Genomic DNA, 18,796 nt, shown 5'->3' with positions numbered 1-18,796 from the left:
AGATAGTCAGCCATGATTGAATGACAGAGTAGATTTGATGGGCCGAATGGCCTAATTCTGCTGTTAGAACTTATGAACGCGCAAACTCCACAGACAGGACCCGATGTTTGGGTGAACCCGGGTCTCTGGTGCAGTGAGGGAGCAGCTGTGCCACAGTGCCACCTCTGATTGGGGTGGCCAAGGTTGAAGAGCAAATTCTGATGAAAGATCAGCCAAAAGACTAACCAAACTAACCAAAAGACTCAGAGCAGCGGCTATCCAAAGTTCATGAAGTGTAATGCGTGCGGCAGGTTGTTGGAGTGACATTATTTTTAGTTTGGTTTCGAGATACAGGGTGGAAATTGGCCCTTCAATCCACCGAGTCCGCGCCGACCAGCGATCCCCATAAACTAGCACTATCCTACACCTGGGAACATTTACGATTTACAGAAGCCAATTAAGCGACAAATCTGTACATCTTTGGAGTGTAGGAGGAAACTGGAGCACTCGGAGAAAATTCAGACAGAATCCATAGTCAGGATCAAACCAGGGTCCAAGATGCTGTGAGGCAGTAACTCTACCTCTGTTCCACCGTGCTACCCACAGGGGCTTCACTGGACCTCATTGATGTCATATGATGTCAAATGCTGCCTTTGATGTCAGCAGCAGCTCACCTCTGGGATTCAGTTCTTTGCTCCGTATTTGGGTGAGAGCCATGATGTGGTCTGGTCCATATAAACACTGGCAAAATCCAAACTGAGCATCAATGATCAGGTTATTGACCAGAAAATAACATTTGATATGGTTGTTGATGGCTCTGATGTATTGTGAGTAATTTTGGACACCTTATCTGAGGAAGGGTGTGCTGGCCCTCGGGAGGGTCCAGAGGTGGTTTACAAGAATAATAACATAAATTAGTGGGTTAACATATGATGAGCGTTTGTCGGCACTGGGCCTGTACTTGCTGGAGTTTAGAAGAATGAGGGGGGCCTCTTTGAAACGTACAGAATAGTGAAAGGCTTGCATAGAGTGGATGTGGAGAGTATGTTTCCACCAGTGGGAGAGTCTAAGAATAGAGGTAATCGCCTTAGAATTAAAAGACGTTCCTTTAGGAAGATGAAGAGGAATTTATTTTGTCAAAGGGTGCCGAATCTGTGGAATTCTTTGGCACAGAAGGCTGTGGAGGCCAAGTCAATGGATATTTTTATGGTAGAAATAGATAGATAGATTCTTGATTAGTATGGGTGTCAGGGGTTATGGGGAGAAGGCAGGAGAATAGGGAGGAGAGATAGATCAGCCATGATTGAATGGCAGAGTAGACTTGATGAGCCGAATGGCCTAATTATGCTCCTGTCACTTATGACCGCTCTGCACAAGAACCAGCCCCACACATATAGTCATAGAGACATACGGCATGGAAACAGGCCCTTCAACCCAACTTGCCCATACCGGCCAACATCTCCCGTCTACATTAATACCAGCTGCCTGTGTTAGACCCATATCCATCGAAACCTATCTTTCCCATGTACAACTAAATGCTTCTTAAAAGCTGCAATAGTAACGGCCTCAATTTCCTCCTCCGGCAGCTCGTTCCAATCATCCACCATCAGTTTGTCGATTATCATGAGTAGAATTATTGGGAGTAATGAGCCAGACTGGATTTGTCCTGCTTTCAGCGAACAGGACAATTATCCAGTTACTGGGTAGATGCCAGTGTATTAACTACATGGAACAGATTGTCTCGCGATTCAGCTGGTTCACAAGCTTGGGTCTTCAGTGCTGCCACTGGGACGTTTCCTGGTCCCAGATTGTGCTGCACCCAGTGCTTTCAGCTGTATCTTGCCGTCAGATGGACGTCCTCTGGTTCTCCATTCCCCTACTCTGGGCAAGAGAATCCGTGTGTTTACCCAATCTATTCCTCTCATGATCTTTTACACACTACAAGATCAGTCCTCATCCTCCTGAGCTCCAAGGAATAGAGTCCTAGCCTACTCAACCACTCCCTATAGGTCAGACCTTTGACTACTGGCAACATCCTGATAAAAACAGTGTTCAAAAGGGAACTGCAGATGCTGGAATATCGAAGGTACACAAAATTGCTGGGGAAACTCAGCGGGTGCAGCAGCATCTATGGAGCGAAGGAAATAGGCGACGTTTCGGGCCGAAACCCTTCCCCCCCCCCCACCCCCCAACAGTCTGAAGAAGGGTTTTGGCACGAAACGTCGCCTATTTCCTTCGCTCCATAGATGCTGCTGCACCCGCTGAGTTTCCCCAGCAATTTTGTGTACCATCCTGATAATAACATCTCCTTTCAACTTTGCTCCTCACTTTAAAGCAATGCCCTCCAGCCTTTGACATTTCCATCCTGGAAAGAAGGTTCCAACCTTTGACCCTATCTATGCCTCTCAGTTTTATTTCCTTCTGTCAGGTCTCCCCTCAACCTCCGGCGTTCTAAAGAAAACAATCTAAGCTCGTCCAACCACCCCCAGTTGCTAATACCCTCCAGTATCGGCAACATTCGGCTAAACCCCTACTGCATCATCTCCGAAACCTCGTCTTTCCTATGATGGAGGAACCAGAGCGGCACACAATACTCTTAAAATCTCCACACCTTTGCTGTTGAACTGTTCACTACCACTTGTGACTAAATGCCATGCAGCTACAGGACTGTTGCATGCTATTTCTGAAATTTGTTTTTAAAAACACACGTGATCCTGTTTTGTTCCTTCACTAGGCTGATCCTTCACTTTTAAGTATGGGTTTTTAAGTATTAATACTTATTAAGTATTAACTGTGGAGTTGCTGATTTCCATTTCTCTACCCAGTGCTGAACAATTGCATTAATACGAAAGGTTAGAAGCAAAGAACTGCAGTTGCTGGTTTATACCAAAGATAGACACAAAATGCTGGAGTAACCCAGCGGGTTAGGCAACATCTCTGGGGTAAAAGGATAGGTGACGTTTTGGGTCTGGACCCTTCCTGGAAGGTTGCCCACTGTTCAGCGTGGATATGGTGGACTGAATGGCCTGTTTCCGTGCTGTATGACTCTAGCATCAACAGGTAGATCCCCTGGTTCAACAGGAATGGCAGAGTGAGGGATATGCTGGTGGTGCAGCTTTCCACTGCTGCTGCTGGTGGTTTATGGCACTCTCCGCATGCCCAGTTTAGAGTGGCCGACCTGTTCAGATTCTATCCAATTTAGCAAAGCTAGCAAGCCACACAACGCAATGAAAAGCACGCTTGGCATTCAAACAAGATTTAGTTTCCACGGAACCGTGTGGTAGTCACTTCTGATACAATAATGGACATTGGCATCCCTAGAGTGGGGAATACAGGCAGGTTAAACCCTAGTGCTGGTTCACACATAACCTATTGTGGACCCAATCCAGCATATACTTCCTTGCAGACCCAGCCATGTCCAACACTGGTGATGCTCCCAAGATGGATAAGGTGAAGAATATTGAATGCCCTCACCCAGTGCACATCCTATGTAGAAACATAGAAAGTGGATGCAGCAGTAGACCATTCAGCCCTTCGATCCAGCACCACCATTCAATATGATCATGGCTGATCATCCAGAATCAGTACCCTGTTCCTGCTTTCCCCCCAAAGCATAATAATAAATAATAAATCATAATCATAATTTATTAGCCAGGTATGTTTTGCAACATACGAGGAATTTGATTTACCACACAGTCATACCAAAAAAAAGCAACAAGACACCCAACTAGATAAAACTTGATATAAACATCCACCACAGTGGCTCCTCCACATTCCCCACTGTGATGGAAGGCAATAAAGTCTTATCTTCTTTCCTCCTTTTTCTCCCGCGGTCGAGGGAATCAAACCATTCGCAGCCGGCGATCGAAGCTCCCACGTCGGGCCGATCGAAGCTCCTGCGCCCTGGAGCTCCCGAGTCGGTCCCTAACCAGGGAACGCCAGCTCCACGATGTTAAATCCACAGGCTCCCACAGTTAGAGCTCCCGAGGTCAATCCCCGACAGGGAACGCCAGCTTCACGATGTTAGGTCCACAGGCTCCCGCGATTGGAACTCTCAAAATCCATCCCCAGCAAGGGGCTGCCAGCTCAACGATGTTAGGCCGCAGTGCGGACGGAGACATGTCACAGGAAAAGTCGCATCTACGTCGAGGAAAGAGATAAAAAAGGTTTCCTCTACCCCCCCACCCCACATAATACAAAACTGAAAGTACACTAAAACATAAATTTTACAGCAAACTATAAACAACAAAGAAGGAAAAAGACAAGACAGACCGTTTGCGAGGCAGCCATCATCGGCGCCACCTGGTGGTCTTGATTCCGTTAGCCCTAAGAGCTATATCTAAAGGGCCTGTCCCACTGTACAAGGTAATTCAAGAGTTCTCCCGAGTTTCCCCTGATTCGAGCTCGGAGAATTACGATAATAGCCGTTTGTAGGTACTCGGGGCTCTCATGGACATTTTTCACAGTGCTGAAAAAACTTCACGAGTTACTGCGTTTCCTGAGTACCTGCTGTTAGCATTATGAGCCGCTATGGGACATCCCCGAGCTCCGACATAGCCGCTACGTACATTCTACGTACTTACCATGAGTTTGTTTTGTTTTTTTAACTCAGGAGAGCTCTTGAATTACCTCGTACAGTGGGACAGACCCTTAACTCTCTCTTGAATACATCCAGTGAATTGGCCTCCATTGCCCTCTGTGGCAGAGAATTCCACAGATTCACAACGGATTGAAAAGGTTTTTCCTCATAACAGTCCTAAATGGCCTACCCTTTATTCTTAAATTGTGACCCCTGGTTCTGGACTCCCCTAACATCGGGAACATTTTTCCTGCATCTAGCCTGTCCAATCCCTTAAGAATGTTATATGTTTCTATAAGATCCTCTCTCATCCTAAATTCCAGTGAATACAAGCCCAGTCGATCCATTCTATATGTCTGCTACTTTCAGGGCTTCTTCCAGCTGTTGTTCAACATGGAAGAAAACTAATGCAGAGTGGGGAATCAAGACATCTTAGGCTGACACTGCCTTTGGATCATAAAATTTCCAACAGTTGCCACAGTTTCTGACTTTACGCCATATAAATACACGTGCAATACGGTAAAGAAAATAGTGCATTTTTTTAACATATAATTACACAGGAAAATCATAGTAGTAGAATTAGGCCATTCGGCCCATCAAGTCTATTCTGCCATTCAATCAAGGCTGATCAATCTTTCCGTCTCAACACCATAGCCTTTGACAAGAACTTGTTTTTACTGTTTTTTAATGTTGCTATTTTACCTGCACTTTTTAAAAACTATTTGCACTGTTTTATCAGGGACTGGATTGTTTTTATTATGTGTGAAATGTTTAAGTTTTATGTGCGATGCTCCGGTATTCCCTGGGAACCGTCTTCTCATTTTGCACTGTACAATTGTGCCTTGCAAGATGACAATAAAGGTTGATTGATTGATTGATTGATTGATTGTAAATCTCTGCTTTAAAAATAGCCAAAGAATTGGCCTCCACAGCCATCTGTGGCAATGAATTACACAGACTCACCACCTTCTGACTAAAGTGGTGTGCTGGCCAAGTTTGTTTACACTGAGGGTGGTGGGTGCCTGCTCGGAGATAGTGGTGGAGACAGATATGATAGAGGCGTTTAAATCACTTTTACATAGGCACATGGTTAGATAGGTTAACGTACGGATCAGTGACACAGCTGGTAGAACTACTGCCTCACAGCGTTAGACACTCAGGTGCAATCCCGGCTTCGGGTGCCGTCTATGTTTAGTTTGCACATTCTCCCTGCAACTCCGTGGGTTTCCCCGCGTTGCTCTGGTTCCTTCCACACCCCAAAGACGTTTCGGTTTCTAAATTAATTGGCCTCTATAAATTGCCCCTAATGTGCAGGGAGTGGATGCGTTAGTGGGATTACATAGAACTGGTATGAATGGGTATTCGATGGCCAGCATAGACCCAGTGGACCGAAGGGCCTGTTTCTATGCTGCATCATTCAATGAATCAATGGATGATTATGGATCATATACAGGCAGATGAGATTCGTTTATCTTGGCATCATGTTGAGCACAGACAGTGTGGTGTACTCTTCAATGTTATATAAAATATTAATGCAGCTACCACACTTGCAACGTATTTTAAGATTAAGCACTCAATTATATATGAGTGGCATCAGTTTTCATAAACTGATGCCACTCATATAAAATTGTGTGTTAAAACAGGTCCATTAGCCCAACTTGCCCACACTGACGAACATGCCCCATTTATATTAGTCCCACCTGCCTGCGCTTGGCCCATATCCCTCTAAATCTACCGTATCCATATACCTAAATGTTTTTTTAAACGTTGTGATAGTACCTGCCTCAACTACATCCTACGAATAGCTCATTCCATACACCTACCACCCTTTGTGTAAATAAAGTTGCCCCTCAGGTTCCTATAAATCTTCACCCTCCTCACCTTAAACCTATGTCCTCTGGAACTTGATTTGAGGTTTGTGCTCCAAAAGTGTGAGTAAATACTCTGCCTTCTGTAAATGCAATGTCAAATATATCCCACCTTAATTAGATCGCTGACTGACCACAATTTTATTCCCATGACACACTGGAGCTTTGAAAACAGACAGCTGTGCATTATTTCCCAACAAATGGCAAGTGTTGAAATGTCCCTGCACTCGAGCGGAACATTTGTTAATGCTGATTAACTAGGAGAATTCAAACGATGAATTGGAACAGAATAAGACAAATCTGCCCAGCAAAGTCATAATTATAGCCCCAAAACATACGCCAATTTCTTTGACAATCAAATAGGATTTAACAATGCACAATATGCAGAGCCACACTTTATAATTCAAAATAACAACATACCATGCAAACATTCACATCGACTAAATTTACTTAAAATATATTACAGAAGTACTGCATGCATAAAAATATGACTTGCAATTTAAATGAACACTACATCCTCCAGATAATGGAGATACTAAGGGCCCATTGACAGCTGCCAATTTGTAAGACAGATGGCATCATTTATAAATGCAATGAAGTGACATCAAAACGTCAATGTGGTAAACATTTCATAATTTACAAGGAGAGTATAAAACATTGCAACTTACCTGCAAAACAATTACAGAGCAATGTGCCGTGGTATTTTATTTGCAAGCTGCTGCCCTTGCAGTCCCAAGGATGATAACATATTTAACGACAAATTTTTAATCTCTGCTCCCAACTCAAATCATGGACCATCAAGAACTACAAACATCAATTAAATGTACACTGAATAAACATTAAGGGTATCACAATCATGTCGTTTTACTTGGCTAAAGATTTAATTTCAAACTATACTTGTATCTGGTGGCCAGAGTGAGAAATTGAAACATTAATTTCAGCAAATCTTTGAATGAAAATTCCAGTGAAAAAGCTGACATAGCGACAATTCAAAGACAAACTGCAATGACATTTTTTCTACAAAACAGAAGGCAGAAAGGGGGACTTCTTCCTATCTTCACCCCAATCTGCTTTCCGCAGAGATCGTTCCCTCCGCAACGCCCTGGTTAACTCATCCCTTCCCACCCAAACCACCCTTTCCCCAGGTACCTTCCCCAGCAAATGCAGAAGCAACATCTGTCCCTATACCTCCTCCCTCAACTCTGTCCAGTGACCCCGACAGTGCTTTCAGGTTAGGCAGAGGTTCACTTGCACCTCCTTCAACCTCATCTACTGTATCCGTTGTTCAAGATGTAAACTCTTATACATCGGCAAGACCAAAGGTAGACTGGGCAATCGTTTCGCTGAACACCTTCACTCAGCCCGCCTGAACCTATCTGATCACCCGGTTGCTAAACACGTTCATTCTTCTTCCCATTCGCACACTGACCTTTCTGTCCTAGGTCTCCTCCACTATCAGAGTGAGTCTAAACGCAAATTGGAGGAACAGCATCTCATATTTCGCTTGGGTAGCTTACAGCCCAGTGCTATGAATATTGATTTATTTAACTTCAAGTAACCCCGGCATTCCCTCTCTCTCTCTCTCTCTATCCCTCCCCCACCCAAGGAGCACTAGCTTCTCATTTTCACCCAAACAAACAGCTAACAATGGCCTGTTTCCTTTATCATCATTACTTTTTTGCATATCTTTCATTCATTGTTCTTTATCTCTTATCGTTCGTTTCCCTTATCCCTAACTAGTCTGAAGATGGGTGTTGACCCAAATCATCACGCACTCCTTCTCTCCAGAGATGCTGCCTGTCCCTTGAGTTACTCCAGCTTTTCGTGTCTATCTACAATCCATAACTGTCTAGTACAGCAAGAAAATTCAAATAAATGAACTGCGATTGAGTAATAAGGAGCAAATACACCATGGTTTTTGGTTGGATTTTTAGTGAGAGCTAAGACCATTTAAACTTAACAGAAACATAATCAATGTAGAACAATTCCACAATTATTAGTTTAATAAAAAATTAACAACTATACCTGCCATCCTAAAGCAAAGGATATATGGGTGCCACAGTGGTGCACAGTAGGGTTGCTGCCTTACAGCACCAGAGGCCTGGGTTCAATCCTGACAATGGGTGCTGTCTTACTGGGTTTGTGCTTTCTCCCCATTGCTTGCGTGGGTTTTATCCGGAAGCTCCGGTTTCCTCCCACACTCCAAAGATGTACAGATTTAACCATATAATAATTACAGCACGGAAACAGGCCATCTCGGCCCTACAAGTCCGTGCCGAACAATTATTTTCCCTTAGTCCCACCTTCCTGCACTCCATTCCCTTCTCATGCATATGCCTATCCAAATTATTTTTAAATGATACCATCGAACCTGCCTCCACCACTTCCACTGGAAGCTCATTCCACACCGCTACCACTCTCTGAGTAAAGAAGTTCCCCCTCATGTTACCCCTAAACTTCTGTCCCTTAATTCTGAAGTCATGTCCTCTTGTTTGAATCTTCCCCATTCTCAAAGGGAAAAGCTTGTCCACATCAACTCTGTCTATCCCTCTCATCATTTTAAAGACCTCTATCAAGTCCCCCCTTAACCTTCTGCGCTCCAGAGAATAAAGACCTAACTTATTCAACCTTTCTCTGTAACTTAGTTGTTGAAACCCAGGCAACATTCTAGTAAATCTCCTCTGTACTCTCTCTATTTTGTTGACATCCTTCCTATAATTGGGCGACCAAAATTGTACACCATACTCCAGATTTGGTCTCACCAATGCCTTGTACAATTTTAACATTACATCCCAGCTTCTATACTCAATGCTCTGATTTATAAAGGCTAGCATACCAAAAGCTTTCTTTACCACCCTATCTATATGAGATTCCACCTTCAAGAAACTATGCACGGTTATTCCCAGATCCCTTTGTTCAACTGTATTCTTCAATTCCCTACCATTTACCATGTACGTCCTATTTTGATTTGTCCTGCCAAGGTGTAGCACCTCACATTTATCAGCATTAAACTCCATCTGCCATCTTTCAGCCCATTCTTCCAAATGGCCTAAATCACTCTGTAGACTTTGGAAATCCTCTTCATTATCCACAACACCCCCTATCTTGGTATCATCTGCATACTTACTAATCCAATTTGTAGGCTGATTGGCTTGGTAAAATTATAAATGGTCCCTAGTGTGTGTAGGAATGAGTTAGTATGCAAGGATCGCTGATTGGCACAGACTCGGTGGGCCGAAGGGCCTGTTTCCACGCTGTATCTCTAAACTAAACTAAAAAGGTAACATCACCATAGGGTTAAGGGCCTGTCCCACGAGCATGCGACCTGCATGCGTCAGGAGCCGACCAAACCGGAAGCGGGGGCCGCACGGAGGTCGAGTGATCCCCGTACAGGGCCGGTCCCACCAGCATGTGCCCGCATGCAGGCGAGCGCGACCAAACCGGAAGCGGGGGCCGCGCGGAGGTCGAGTGAGTGACGTGAAGTTCGAGCGAAGTCCGCGGGAAGTTCGCGCGTGACATGCGGTGTCAAGACGCTGCGTAAGGGGTCGAGGCGGCTGCGGGCCGGCAGGCCGTTGCCGCGCGGAATTTTTGAACATGGTCAGTTTCTCGGGACCAGCTCCGCACAACTCCATACGGCTCCGGCGATCGAAGTGGGACCGGCCCCGCGAGGCCGTACGGCTCAAGCGAGCACGTTGGGTCGCGCTTGCCACATGCAGTCGCATGCTCGTGGGACAGGCCCTTTAGTTGACACACAATGTGTAATGCAAACAAACTATTTCCCACAACACAGGATAAGGGGGAAATCCTTTAAAACCAAGATGAGAAGAACTTTTTTCACACAGAGAGTGGTGAATCTCTGGAACTCCCTGCCACAGAGGGTAGTCGAGACCAGTTCATTGGCTATATTTAAGAGGGAGTTAGATGTGGCCCTTGTGGCTAAGGGGATCAGAGGGTATGGAGAGAAGGCAGGTACGGGATACTGAGTTGGATGATCAGCCATGATCATATTGAATGGCGGTGCAGGCTCGAAGGGCCGAATGGCCTACTCCTGCACCTAATTTCTATGTTTCTATGTTTCTAATACGATTCATCAGAAGATAATTTATGATCATATGAACAGGTACGAGGCTGAATGGCATACTCTTAAATATGTTCTCAACTGAGTTCATGATGAGTTTGAAATGTACATAGCAATAACATGGTAATTGGCAAATAAAGATTTGCACAAAAAGTTCACGCAGAACATAAATATTTGACTTTCCTTTTGCTAAAATACTGCATAACATTCTTCAATATTCACCTGATTTATTAATCCATGTTGACACAATTTCCACCAAGAAAGATGCATTACCGAAAATCAGTTTGCAACAAACAAATTTTTCGTTACATCAATGTATCAGTTTACACATACACATTTGCTCAGATTTCTGAATTATTTGAGTTGCTTAATTACAACTGCAACAGATGTAATGCAGCCAAGTTGTGATCGAACATACTGAGGGACAATCTATACTGGTTTGTATGAACAACATCAGGAAATGCTAAGATCACAAGCATTAAAAATGAGTTTTACTGTGCATTTGGCAGAACAGTTGCCAAATAAATCTGTGCATTATCTGATTAATCAATAATATTACAGAAATAAATGACCTACAATATATTAAAAAAGATACATCATCATTTCCAACCTATTTCTGCTAATCTCTTAAAATAGCTCCTCCCCCCCCTCCCAGTCCAGCTGCATATTTACAATTATGATTTAAAAAGTTGAAACTTTAGAGATATGTACACAAGCCTCTTAAAGATAGCAATCAGGTATATAAGGAAAAGGCAAAAAGGAAGTTGGCCTTGGTGACTGGGGCTAAGTTTAGTTTAGAGTTTAAAGATACTGCATGGAACCAGGCCCTTCAGCTCAACGAGCATCACGCCAACCATCGATCACCCGTTCACATAAGTTCCATGTTATCCAACTTTCTCATCCACTTCCTACACATCAGGGGCAAATTACACTGGCCAATTAACCTATAAACTCACACGTCTTTGAGATGTGGGAGGAAACCACAGCACCCGGAGAAACCCACACGGTCACAGGGAGAATGTGCAAACTCCACACACATAGCATCCTAGGTCAGGATAGAACCCGGGCTCTGGCACTGTTAGGCAGCAGCTCTACCAGGTGAAAGATGAGAAACAATGCAGTGATTTAAAAAAAATGTTGGAGTAACTCAGGGGGTCAGGATGCATCTCTGGAGGACATGGATAGGTGGCGTTTCATGTCGGGACCTTTATTTGAAGAAGGATCTCAACTTGAAATGTTGCTTATCCATGTTCTCAAGAGTTCTGCCTGTTCTGCCTGACCTACTGAGCTTTGCTTCCATTATGGAAGGTTCTCATAAGGTCACACCTGTAGTAATAGCACACAGTTTACAAGGAAGGCAGCAGAGATTCACCAAAATGCTGTTAGGGTTCTGTCGGCTAAAGAACGAGGAAAAATTACAAATGAGGCTTCATGTCAATAACGAAGAAAGTTAAGGGGAACTTTTTCACAAACAAGAGTGATAGAAATATGATATTCGTATAAAATTATGCTGTGTCAATTATCAATTTTAAATCTGAGATGCTGGGCCATTGCGACACTGGGTAGATAGATTTAAGATTAGGTCAATTATAATTACAATGACTGACGGAATATTTCAATGAGTTTAAAGAATTGTTCCTCTTGGCTCAAAGAATAGCATTGATTAGCCACTAAATCATTGGTTAAGTATTTCCATAAAAATGATCTAAAATTTAGTGTTAAAATGGCTATGCAAATTAAACATCTCATTAGTTAAAGATTAGTTGTCCAACTATTCAAATTGGTTTGTCCTATATACGATATGATAGGACTTTATTTATCCCAGAAGGGAAATTGATCTGCCAAGTCATAAAAAAACAAAAAATACATGCATATAATAGGATGCAATGAAATTCCCTGTTCACGTGAAGCTCAAAGTAAACAACTGTAAGTGATACAACTGTGAATAATGACAAATGACAATCATAAATTATCTGTACTGCACTACTGAAAGAACATACACTAAGGGGTGCAAGGGAACAACCAAAAACATGAAACGGTGTAAGCTCAGGCTGTGTATACCCCTGGAGAGCTTGTCACATGATCTTCCACCTCCAACTGGCCCATTCCCATCTCCACTCCTTGCATAACTAGTAAATCCAGGTTAAACGAAGGGGGGGGAATGGAAAATACGTTTTCATGCTGCTTTGATTTTCTCCAGAGATACTTCACTCCAGAGTGAAATGAATTTCCAATTCATGGAGACAATGTTGCAGGGTGGAAGCCACATCAAGGGGGCGTGTTTGTTGCCAAATCAGTTTCTGGGCCTGAAAGTGCGCCAAAATGTTCAATGTTGCCAGTCTTTCGCTACTGACCAGCAAAGATTATAGAGCGGAGCTGACCAGAACTCGCAGTGAGTTTTACGCCACCAGCTGCCTATGAAACGTCCTAAACCCCTGGCGCTGCTCTTTATCACATGACAGGTAAAGCGTGTTACCAAGGTGCTTTGCTAAAACAAGTTTGCACAGTCAACAAGTGGGAAGTGTGCATTTTGCTCCAGAGGTGGTATGATGTTTTAACGGAGACACGGTAAATTGATAGCAATTAATTTAAATACCAAATTTTGCTTTGCGAAGTAGGAGGAGGAAGGGGAGGAAGGAAGATTCAACTGAGCAGGAATAAATTGTGGAAAATAAACTTACCACGTTGATAGAAGGTAATTCGCCTGGATGTTCGAGCACGGTTTCTTGCTCCAGGCTATAACTTTGGTGGAAGTGTTTGCGATGGAAATGCATCTGGTCCGGAGTGTGAAACAGCAGCGGGCATGTGGAGCAGTCGAGGCGCTGTGTGCCCGGGGGTGAAGGATTCTCCATAGTTGCGGCTTCGGCTGCCGGCCCGGGTTACAACGGCCACTCTGACCCAGCACGAACCAAGCTCCCTGTAACCAGAAGTAGAGGCTGCAGAGCCACACATGGGCTCATTTCACTGCATTGGTGTGGACATGGCTTCTTTCCTCGAGTTGCCTGCAGTTTGGCCAAGTCTTGGTGCGGGTGGGGGTGTATCTCACACAGTGCTCTAGTGCCGGGCACACACACAATACCCCAGGAGCTGCCTGCCCTGCGGGGAACGGCGCAAACCGCGGGCAAACAGGAAACCAGAGAAGCCAAAGGGGGAGGGGGCTCTGGTTTCACATGGACTCAGGCTCAGTGCAACAGTTTATCCCAAAGGCTCTGCTATAGGATCTTTGGTTTATCCCCCCCCCTCTTTTCCCGAGCTTTCAGCCGGTGTGGTTGGGCAAACAGCAGGTGGATGGAGATATCAGTTGTGGCAACAGAGAGCTGGCACACGGACCTTGCGTGCCACCGGATTGTCCCTTAACGCACGGCATTAACGACGAGCTGCCCCAAGTGGAACAATCGAAATTAAAAACATAAAAGATAAAGATTAAACAAGGCATATCATATGCAAAGAAGCAGTTGCATTTACATAGCACCTATTGGAAATCACAAGGCGCCCCAAAGCACTTTTCTGTAAAATAAATACAAAGTGCAGTCACAGCTAACTTCCACACATCACGTTCCCACAGACAGCAATGTGAAAATAACCAGGTGATATGCTTTTCGTAAAGTTGGTTGACGGAGAAGCTGCAGGATCCTTTTAAACACTAAATACGGGAGAGAGAGCACTGGTAAACACCGCCCGCAAGTACATTTCCTAGCCCTGCACATTGAGTGTCAGCACTGATTTTGTGTCAAGTTTTTGGCTTGGAATTGGAACTATCCATTGGTGGAAATTATTCACTGGGACACGATAAAAAGCATTCCTCAGTGACCACTGACCAGTGGCACCAACATCTGTAGTGATGAAGTACTTTGACAGGTTGGTTATGATGGGTATCAATTCCAGGCTTAACAAAGACCTGGAGCCACTGCAACTCACCGACCCTGTAACTGTTCAACAGCTGGTGCAGTTTTGCTGCCTCCCTACTCTGCACTGGGCAATAAGCTAGGGTACTGTTCGATTCACCTCTATCCCATTCTGGACATTGGACTTTATGAAAGGAACTGATGCGCTACAATGCTAAAAACTATTCTGCACTCTATCTTCCCATTTGTTGTATCTATTGTACTTGAGTTTGAACAGATTGTATCTATGTATGGTATATCTGAACTATTTGGATAGCATGCTAAATAAAGCCTTTCACTATACCTCAGCATATGTGACATAATAATAAACCCAACCACTTGGACAATAAGAACACTTGACATCATCATCTGCTCCAAACTGATCATCAAACCCAGGGAACTGCGCAGAGATAGACACAAAGTGCTGGAGTAACTCAGCAGACCTGGCAGCATCTCTGGAGAAAAAGGGTTGGTGACGTTTCGGATCAGGACCCTTCTTCAGACTGAAAGTATGGGGTGGGGTTGGAGGTGGAGAACCAGAGGCAAAAATAGACCAGGACAAATCAGGTACACAAAAATGCTGGAGAAACTCAGCGGGTGCAGCAGCATCTATGGAGCGAAGGAAATAGGCGACGTTTCGGGCCGAAACCCCTCTTCAGACTGATAGGGGGGTCAGGGTCCCACACCCTACTTTCAGTCTGAAGAAAGGCCCCGACCCGAAATGTCACCTATCCCTTTTCTCCAGAGATTCTGCCAGACCCGTTGAGTTACTCCAGCACTATGTGTCTATCTTTGGTATAAACCAGAATCTGCAGTTCTTTGTTTCTGGGGGATGGGATTGTACGCTAGATTTGCCCTTACAAATCAAGAACCTATCAATCTGCTTTAAAAATACCTAATGACGGTCTCCACAGCTGTCTGTCACTGAATTCCACAGATTTACCACCCTCAGGCTAAAGAAATTCATCCTCATCTTCATTCTAAAGGTACATGCTTTTATTCTGAGGCTGTGCCCTCTGTCCTAGACTGTCCCACTACTGGAAACATCCTCTCCACATTCACTTTAGTGAATATATAGCAGACCTCAGCCGTAAAAATGGTCTGCGTTTAACTCCAACCTTGTATTAGCTCTTCCTTCAGGTACGCATTTGGGTGAAGCTTTTGCAATTAGATTGCATTTCACTTTGGTGCGGAGAAGTAGTGGTAAACAGGGCAACCAAGCCCTCAATCCAGTTTCCTCACACATCCTAAAAAAATGTGCTGGTTGAAAGGATAATTGTGTCGCGTAAATTAGTCTTAGTGTGAAGATGGGTTATATAATCTGAGGCAGAGTTGATGGGAATATGGGAAGAATAAAATAGGTTAGGGTAGGAAGTGTGTAAATGTGTGCTTGAAAGTCAGTGGTCTCGCTGGGCCAAAGGACCTATTTCCATGCTCTATCTTTCCATGGTGCATTAAACCCAAATGAAGAAGAATTCATAAACTATAAAAAACAGATTTCTGTATTGAGAATCTCAGGTTCAATACATAAGAAATTCTGAAGATTGTTCACTACATAGACAATAATGACAGCACATCTACCGATGGATTCCTCATTCTTTTGAAAGGCATGAAGCCAAAAAAAAAAATTAGCAATGTTCTAAGTAAACTATGACATTCAGTGGAACAGATCATTGTTTGCATCCAAATACACTAATTTATTTCCTCCGCAGCAGTTAAACCTCTCAATTATTATTGCCTCGACTCAAGGGCTTCTTGAATGTTGCCAATGAGATGTAAGGCTGAGGATGATCAATAACAGATAATGAGGCAGAAATGCAATATGTGGGCAAACTGTAAATTGGATTGTAAAGTAATATAAAAGGGGTAAAATAGACAAAGGTAAATAGAAGAAATTGTGATACTGTATGAAGAAATGGAAGAAACATAAAGCAACTACCTTTTGTCATGTTAGAAGATGTCAAGAGATAAATGATAAAACACTAAAACTGACAAGAGCAAGGACCTTAAAGAAATTAGTAAACAACCAGGACTTGTAAATTAATGGGACTGAGATCTTGCAAATCCCTAACCTGATTGCCTGCAGCCAAGGGATTTGAAGGAGATAAGGGTCAAGGTAATGGATTAATTGCTTTTTATCTTTCAGAATTCCTTGGATTTTACAAAGGTGACTGGAGATTGGATGGTAGCAAACATATTCCATCTGTTCAAAACCTAGAAACCACAGTAGAATGCAATGAAATGTAAATGGGAACTCAGAAAAGCATCGAAAATTAAACTGAGCTAAATCAATGTCAAGTTATGAAAGAGATTTTGTATTTTACCAAACTATCAAAGATTTTTGAACTTTTAGTGAACAGATAAATTAAGAGGGGCCCAGGGAACTGTAGATGCAGGAATCTTTAGTAAAACACAAATGATTGAATAACTGAGCGGATCAGGCAGCATCTGTGGAGGGAATGGCCAAGTAATGTTTCAGGCCGGGACCATTCATCAGACTGATTGTAGGAGGGGGACCGAATGTCTGCCGTGTCATAGATGGATCCAGGTGAGGAGAGTTTTTTAATTGGTAGATGGGTGGACAAAGGCTACAGATGAAAAAGAGACAAACGGGTGTCAGATAAGGAGAGGAGGAATTAAAAAATAAAGCCAGAATGATGGATATAGGTGGAAGAGAATGGAAAGGAGTGAAGGGAGGGGGGGGAGGGGGAGAGGTGGCGGCAGTGTGATAATAGAAATGGGCATGAGGGGGTATGGGAAAGAGGGGGAAATGGGGGGTAATGGGTTAAGGGTAAGGGGGATCAGTGGATGAATGGAAATTGGATTTTTAAAACCAGTGGACATGATGCCATATGAAGAGATTATGGAATAAAAGGAGGGTTCCTAAGATGTTGGTAATGTTTATGATGGACTAAGGAAACTGGAAAATGCAGGCTATGGATTTGAGGGCCTGAGCTGTCGGGAGAGGTTGAGCAGGCTATGACTCTATTCCTTGGAGCGCAGGAGGATGAGGAGTGATCGGATAGAATTGTACAAAATCGGGAGAGGAATAGATCAATAAACACACAGAGTCTCTTGCCCAAAGTAGGGCAATCGAGAACCAGAGGACATAGGTTTAAGGTGAGGTGATAGGGCCCATGGAATAGTCCATGGTGATATCTCTGAAGATGATTGGCTTAAGGTGAGAAGGGAAAGGTGTAATGGGAACCTGAACCTGAGGGGGGACCTTTCCACACAGAGGGTGGTGGGTGTATGGAACGAGCTGCTGGAGGAGGTGATTGAGGCAGGTACTCTAACAACATTTAAAAGACATTTGGACAGGTACATAGTTGGGAAAACTTTAGAGGGATATGGGTCAAACATGAGCCAGCATGGGTGGGGCATCTTAGTTGGCATGAAATTGGGCAGAAGGGCCTGTTTTCCTGCTGTATGACTCTATATGTGGCATTTGTTGTCTTCAGTTAGCATCTCGACTATCTCCACCCTTCCTTCCCTCATCTGATTCAATTTCAAATCAATCCCTCCACCCGGATCAACTCACTGCTAACAGCTCTTCCCCCCCTCCCAAGTTCCTCGAGGAGTTTGCCTTTTACCGCATAGTGAATTTTGGGCAACTTTGTGGTATCTTGTTTTGCAAAGGACCTGATATAGCTTTAGCATTAGAAGATGGGTACAATTCAATGTCTGGACGTTAATGGGTTTTATTTCAAAATATAATGTAATTATAATGTAACAACATTATATCAGTACAGCAGGTCGTTAGTTGTTAGTTCATCGTTACCGCTTCCAAGACTGCCCAGTGTGGGAAGTGGGTGTTAGTATGAATCATACAGTAAGGTGGGGTTAGTGATGCTATTCTACTATGATTGGTTCACATGCAATAACCAATCTACATCCTTCCCCGTAAAGAGCGAATATAGTTAAACACACATGCAGCTAGAATTCAACATACTCGCCGTATCTATCAGGCGGTTTACTAATACGGCCTGAACGCGTACGGACCAAGCCCTCTCCCCCTTCGCCAGAATAATTAGAGGGAGGTGGTGAACCCGGAAGTGAGAAAGCAGCAGGGGACACTTGTGGGGTCCACCGACATGGGGAGCATGCAGGAGAGGTATTTTTGTGGTTAGTCATGGCCGCCGGTCATGGTGGGGTAAGGGACATGCTGGAACTGGTGGTGGCCACGGCAGCAGGCGGTTGGAACAGTAGAGGTGGAGTGAAAGGATCGGCTGGTGGTGGACGTGGCTCCTTCACGGACAGCAAGTGTTGGCGGCTCCGATGGTACAAGGCGCCATCGATGTCAACAAGGTAGGATCGGGGTTCTTCGGACGGGCCAACAACGCAACCCAAACGGGAATGTCCCACAGTAGTTTGGCCCGGTAGTAGTGGTTTAAGTGGTTTGCTGGAT

General features: G+C 44.0%; 1 protein-coding gene across 4 annotated transcripts in view; it reads right to left on the bottom strand.

The window, feature by feature from the left end:
- tns3 (tensin 3) overlaps window positions 1-13,634 on the bottom strand; it is a 453,833-nt gene extending 440,199 nt beyond the window's left edge. For 2 of the 4 annotated variants that reach the window (XM_033050119.1, XM_033050112.1), the window contains exon 1: window positions 13,186-13,612. In XM_033050119.1, coding sequence (XP_032906010.1) covers window positions 13,186-13,356 — 171 coding nt within the window. In that variant the 5' untranslated portion in view covers window positions 13,357-13,612. Of the gene's footprint in view, window positions 1-13,185 lie in introns of all 4 variants that reach the window. The other 2 variants (XM_033050098.1, XM_033050105.1) reach the window with 2 other exon arrangements.
- Between the last annotated feature and the right edge of the window lie 5,162 nt (window positions 13,635-18,796).

The sequence above is a fragment of the Amblyraja radiata genome, chromosome 2 (assembly GCF_010909765.2).
Source record: "Amblyraja radiata isolate CabotCenter1 chromosome 2, sAmbRad1.1.pri, whole genome shotgun sequence".
NCBI classification, from domain to species: Eukaryota; Metazoa; Chordata; class Chondrichthyes; order Rajiformes; family Rajidae; genus Amblyraja; species Amblyraja radiata.
This window is presented reverse-complemented; position numbering and strand designations above follow the sequence as displayed.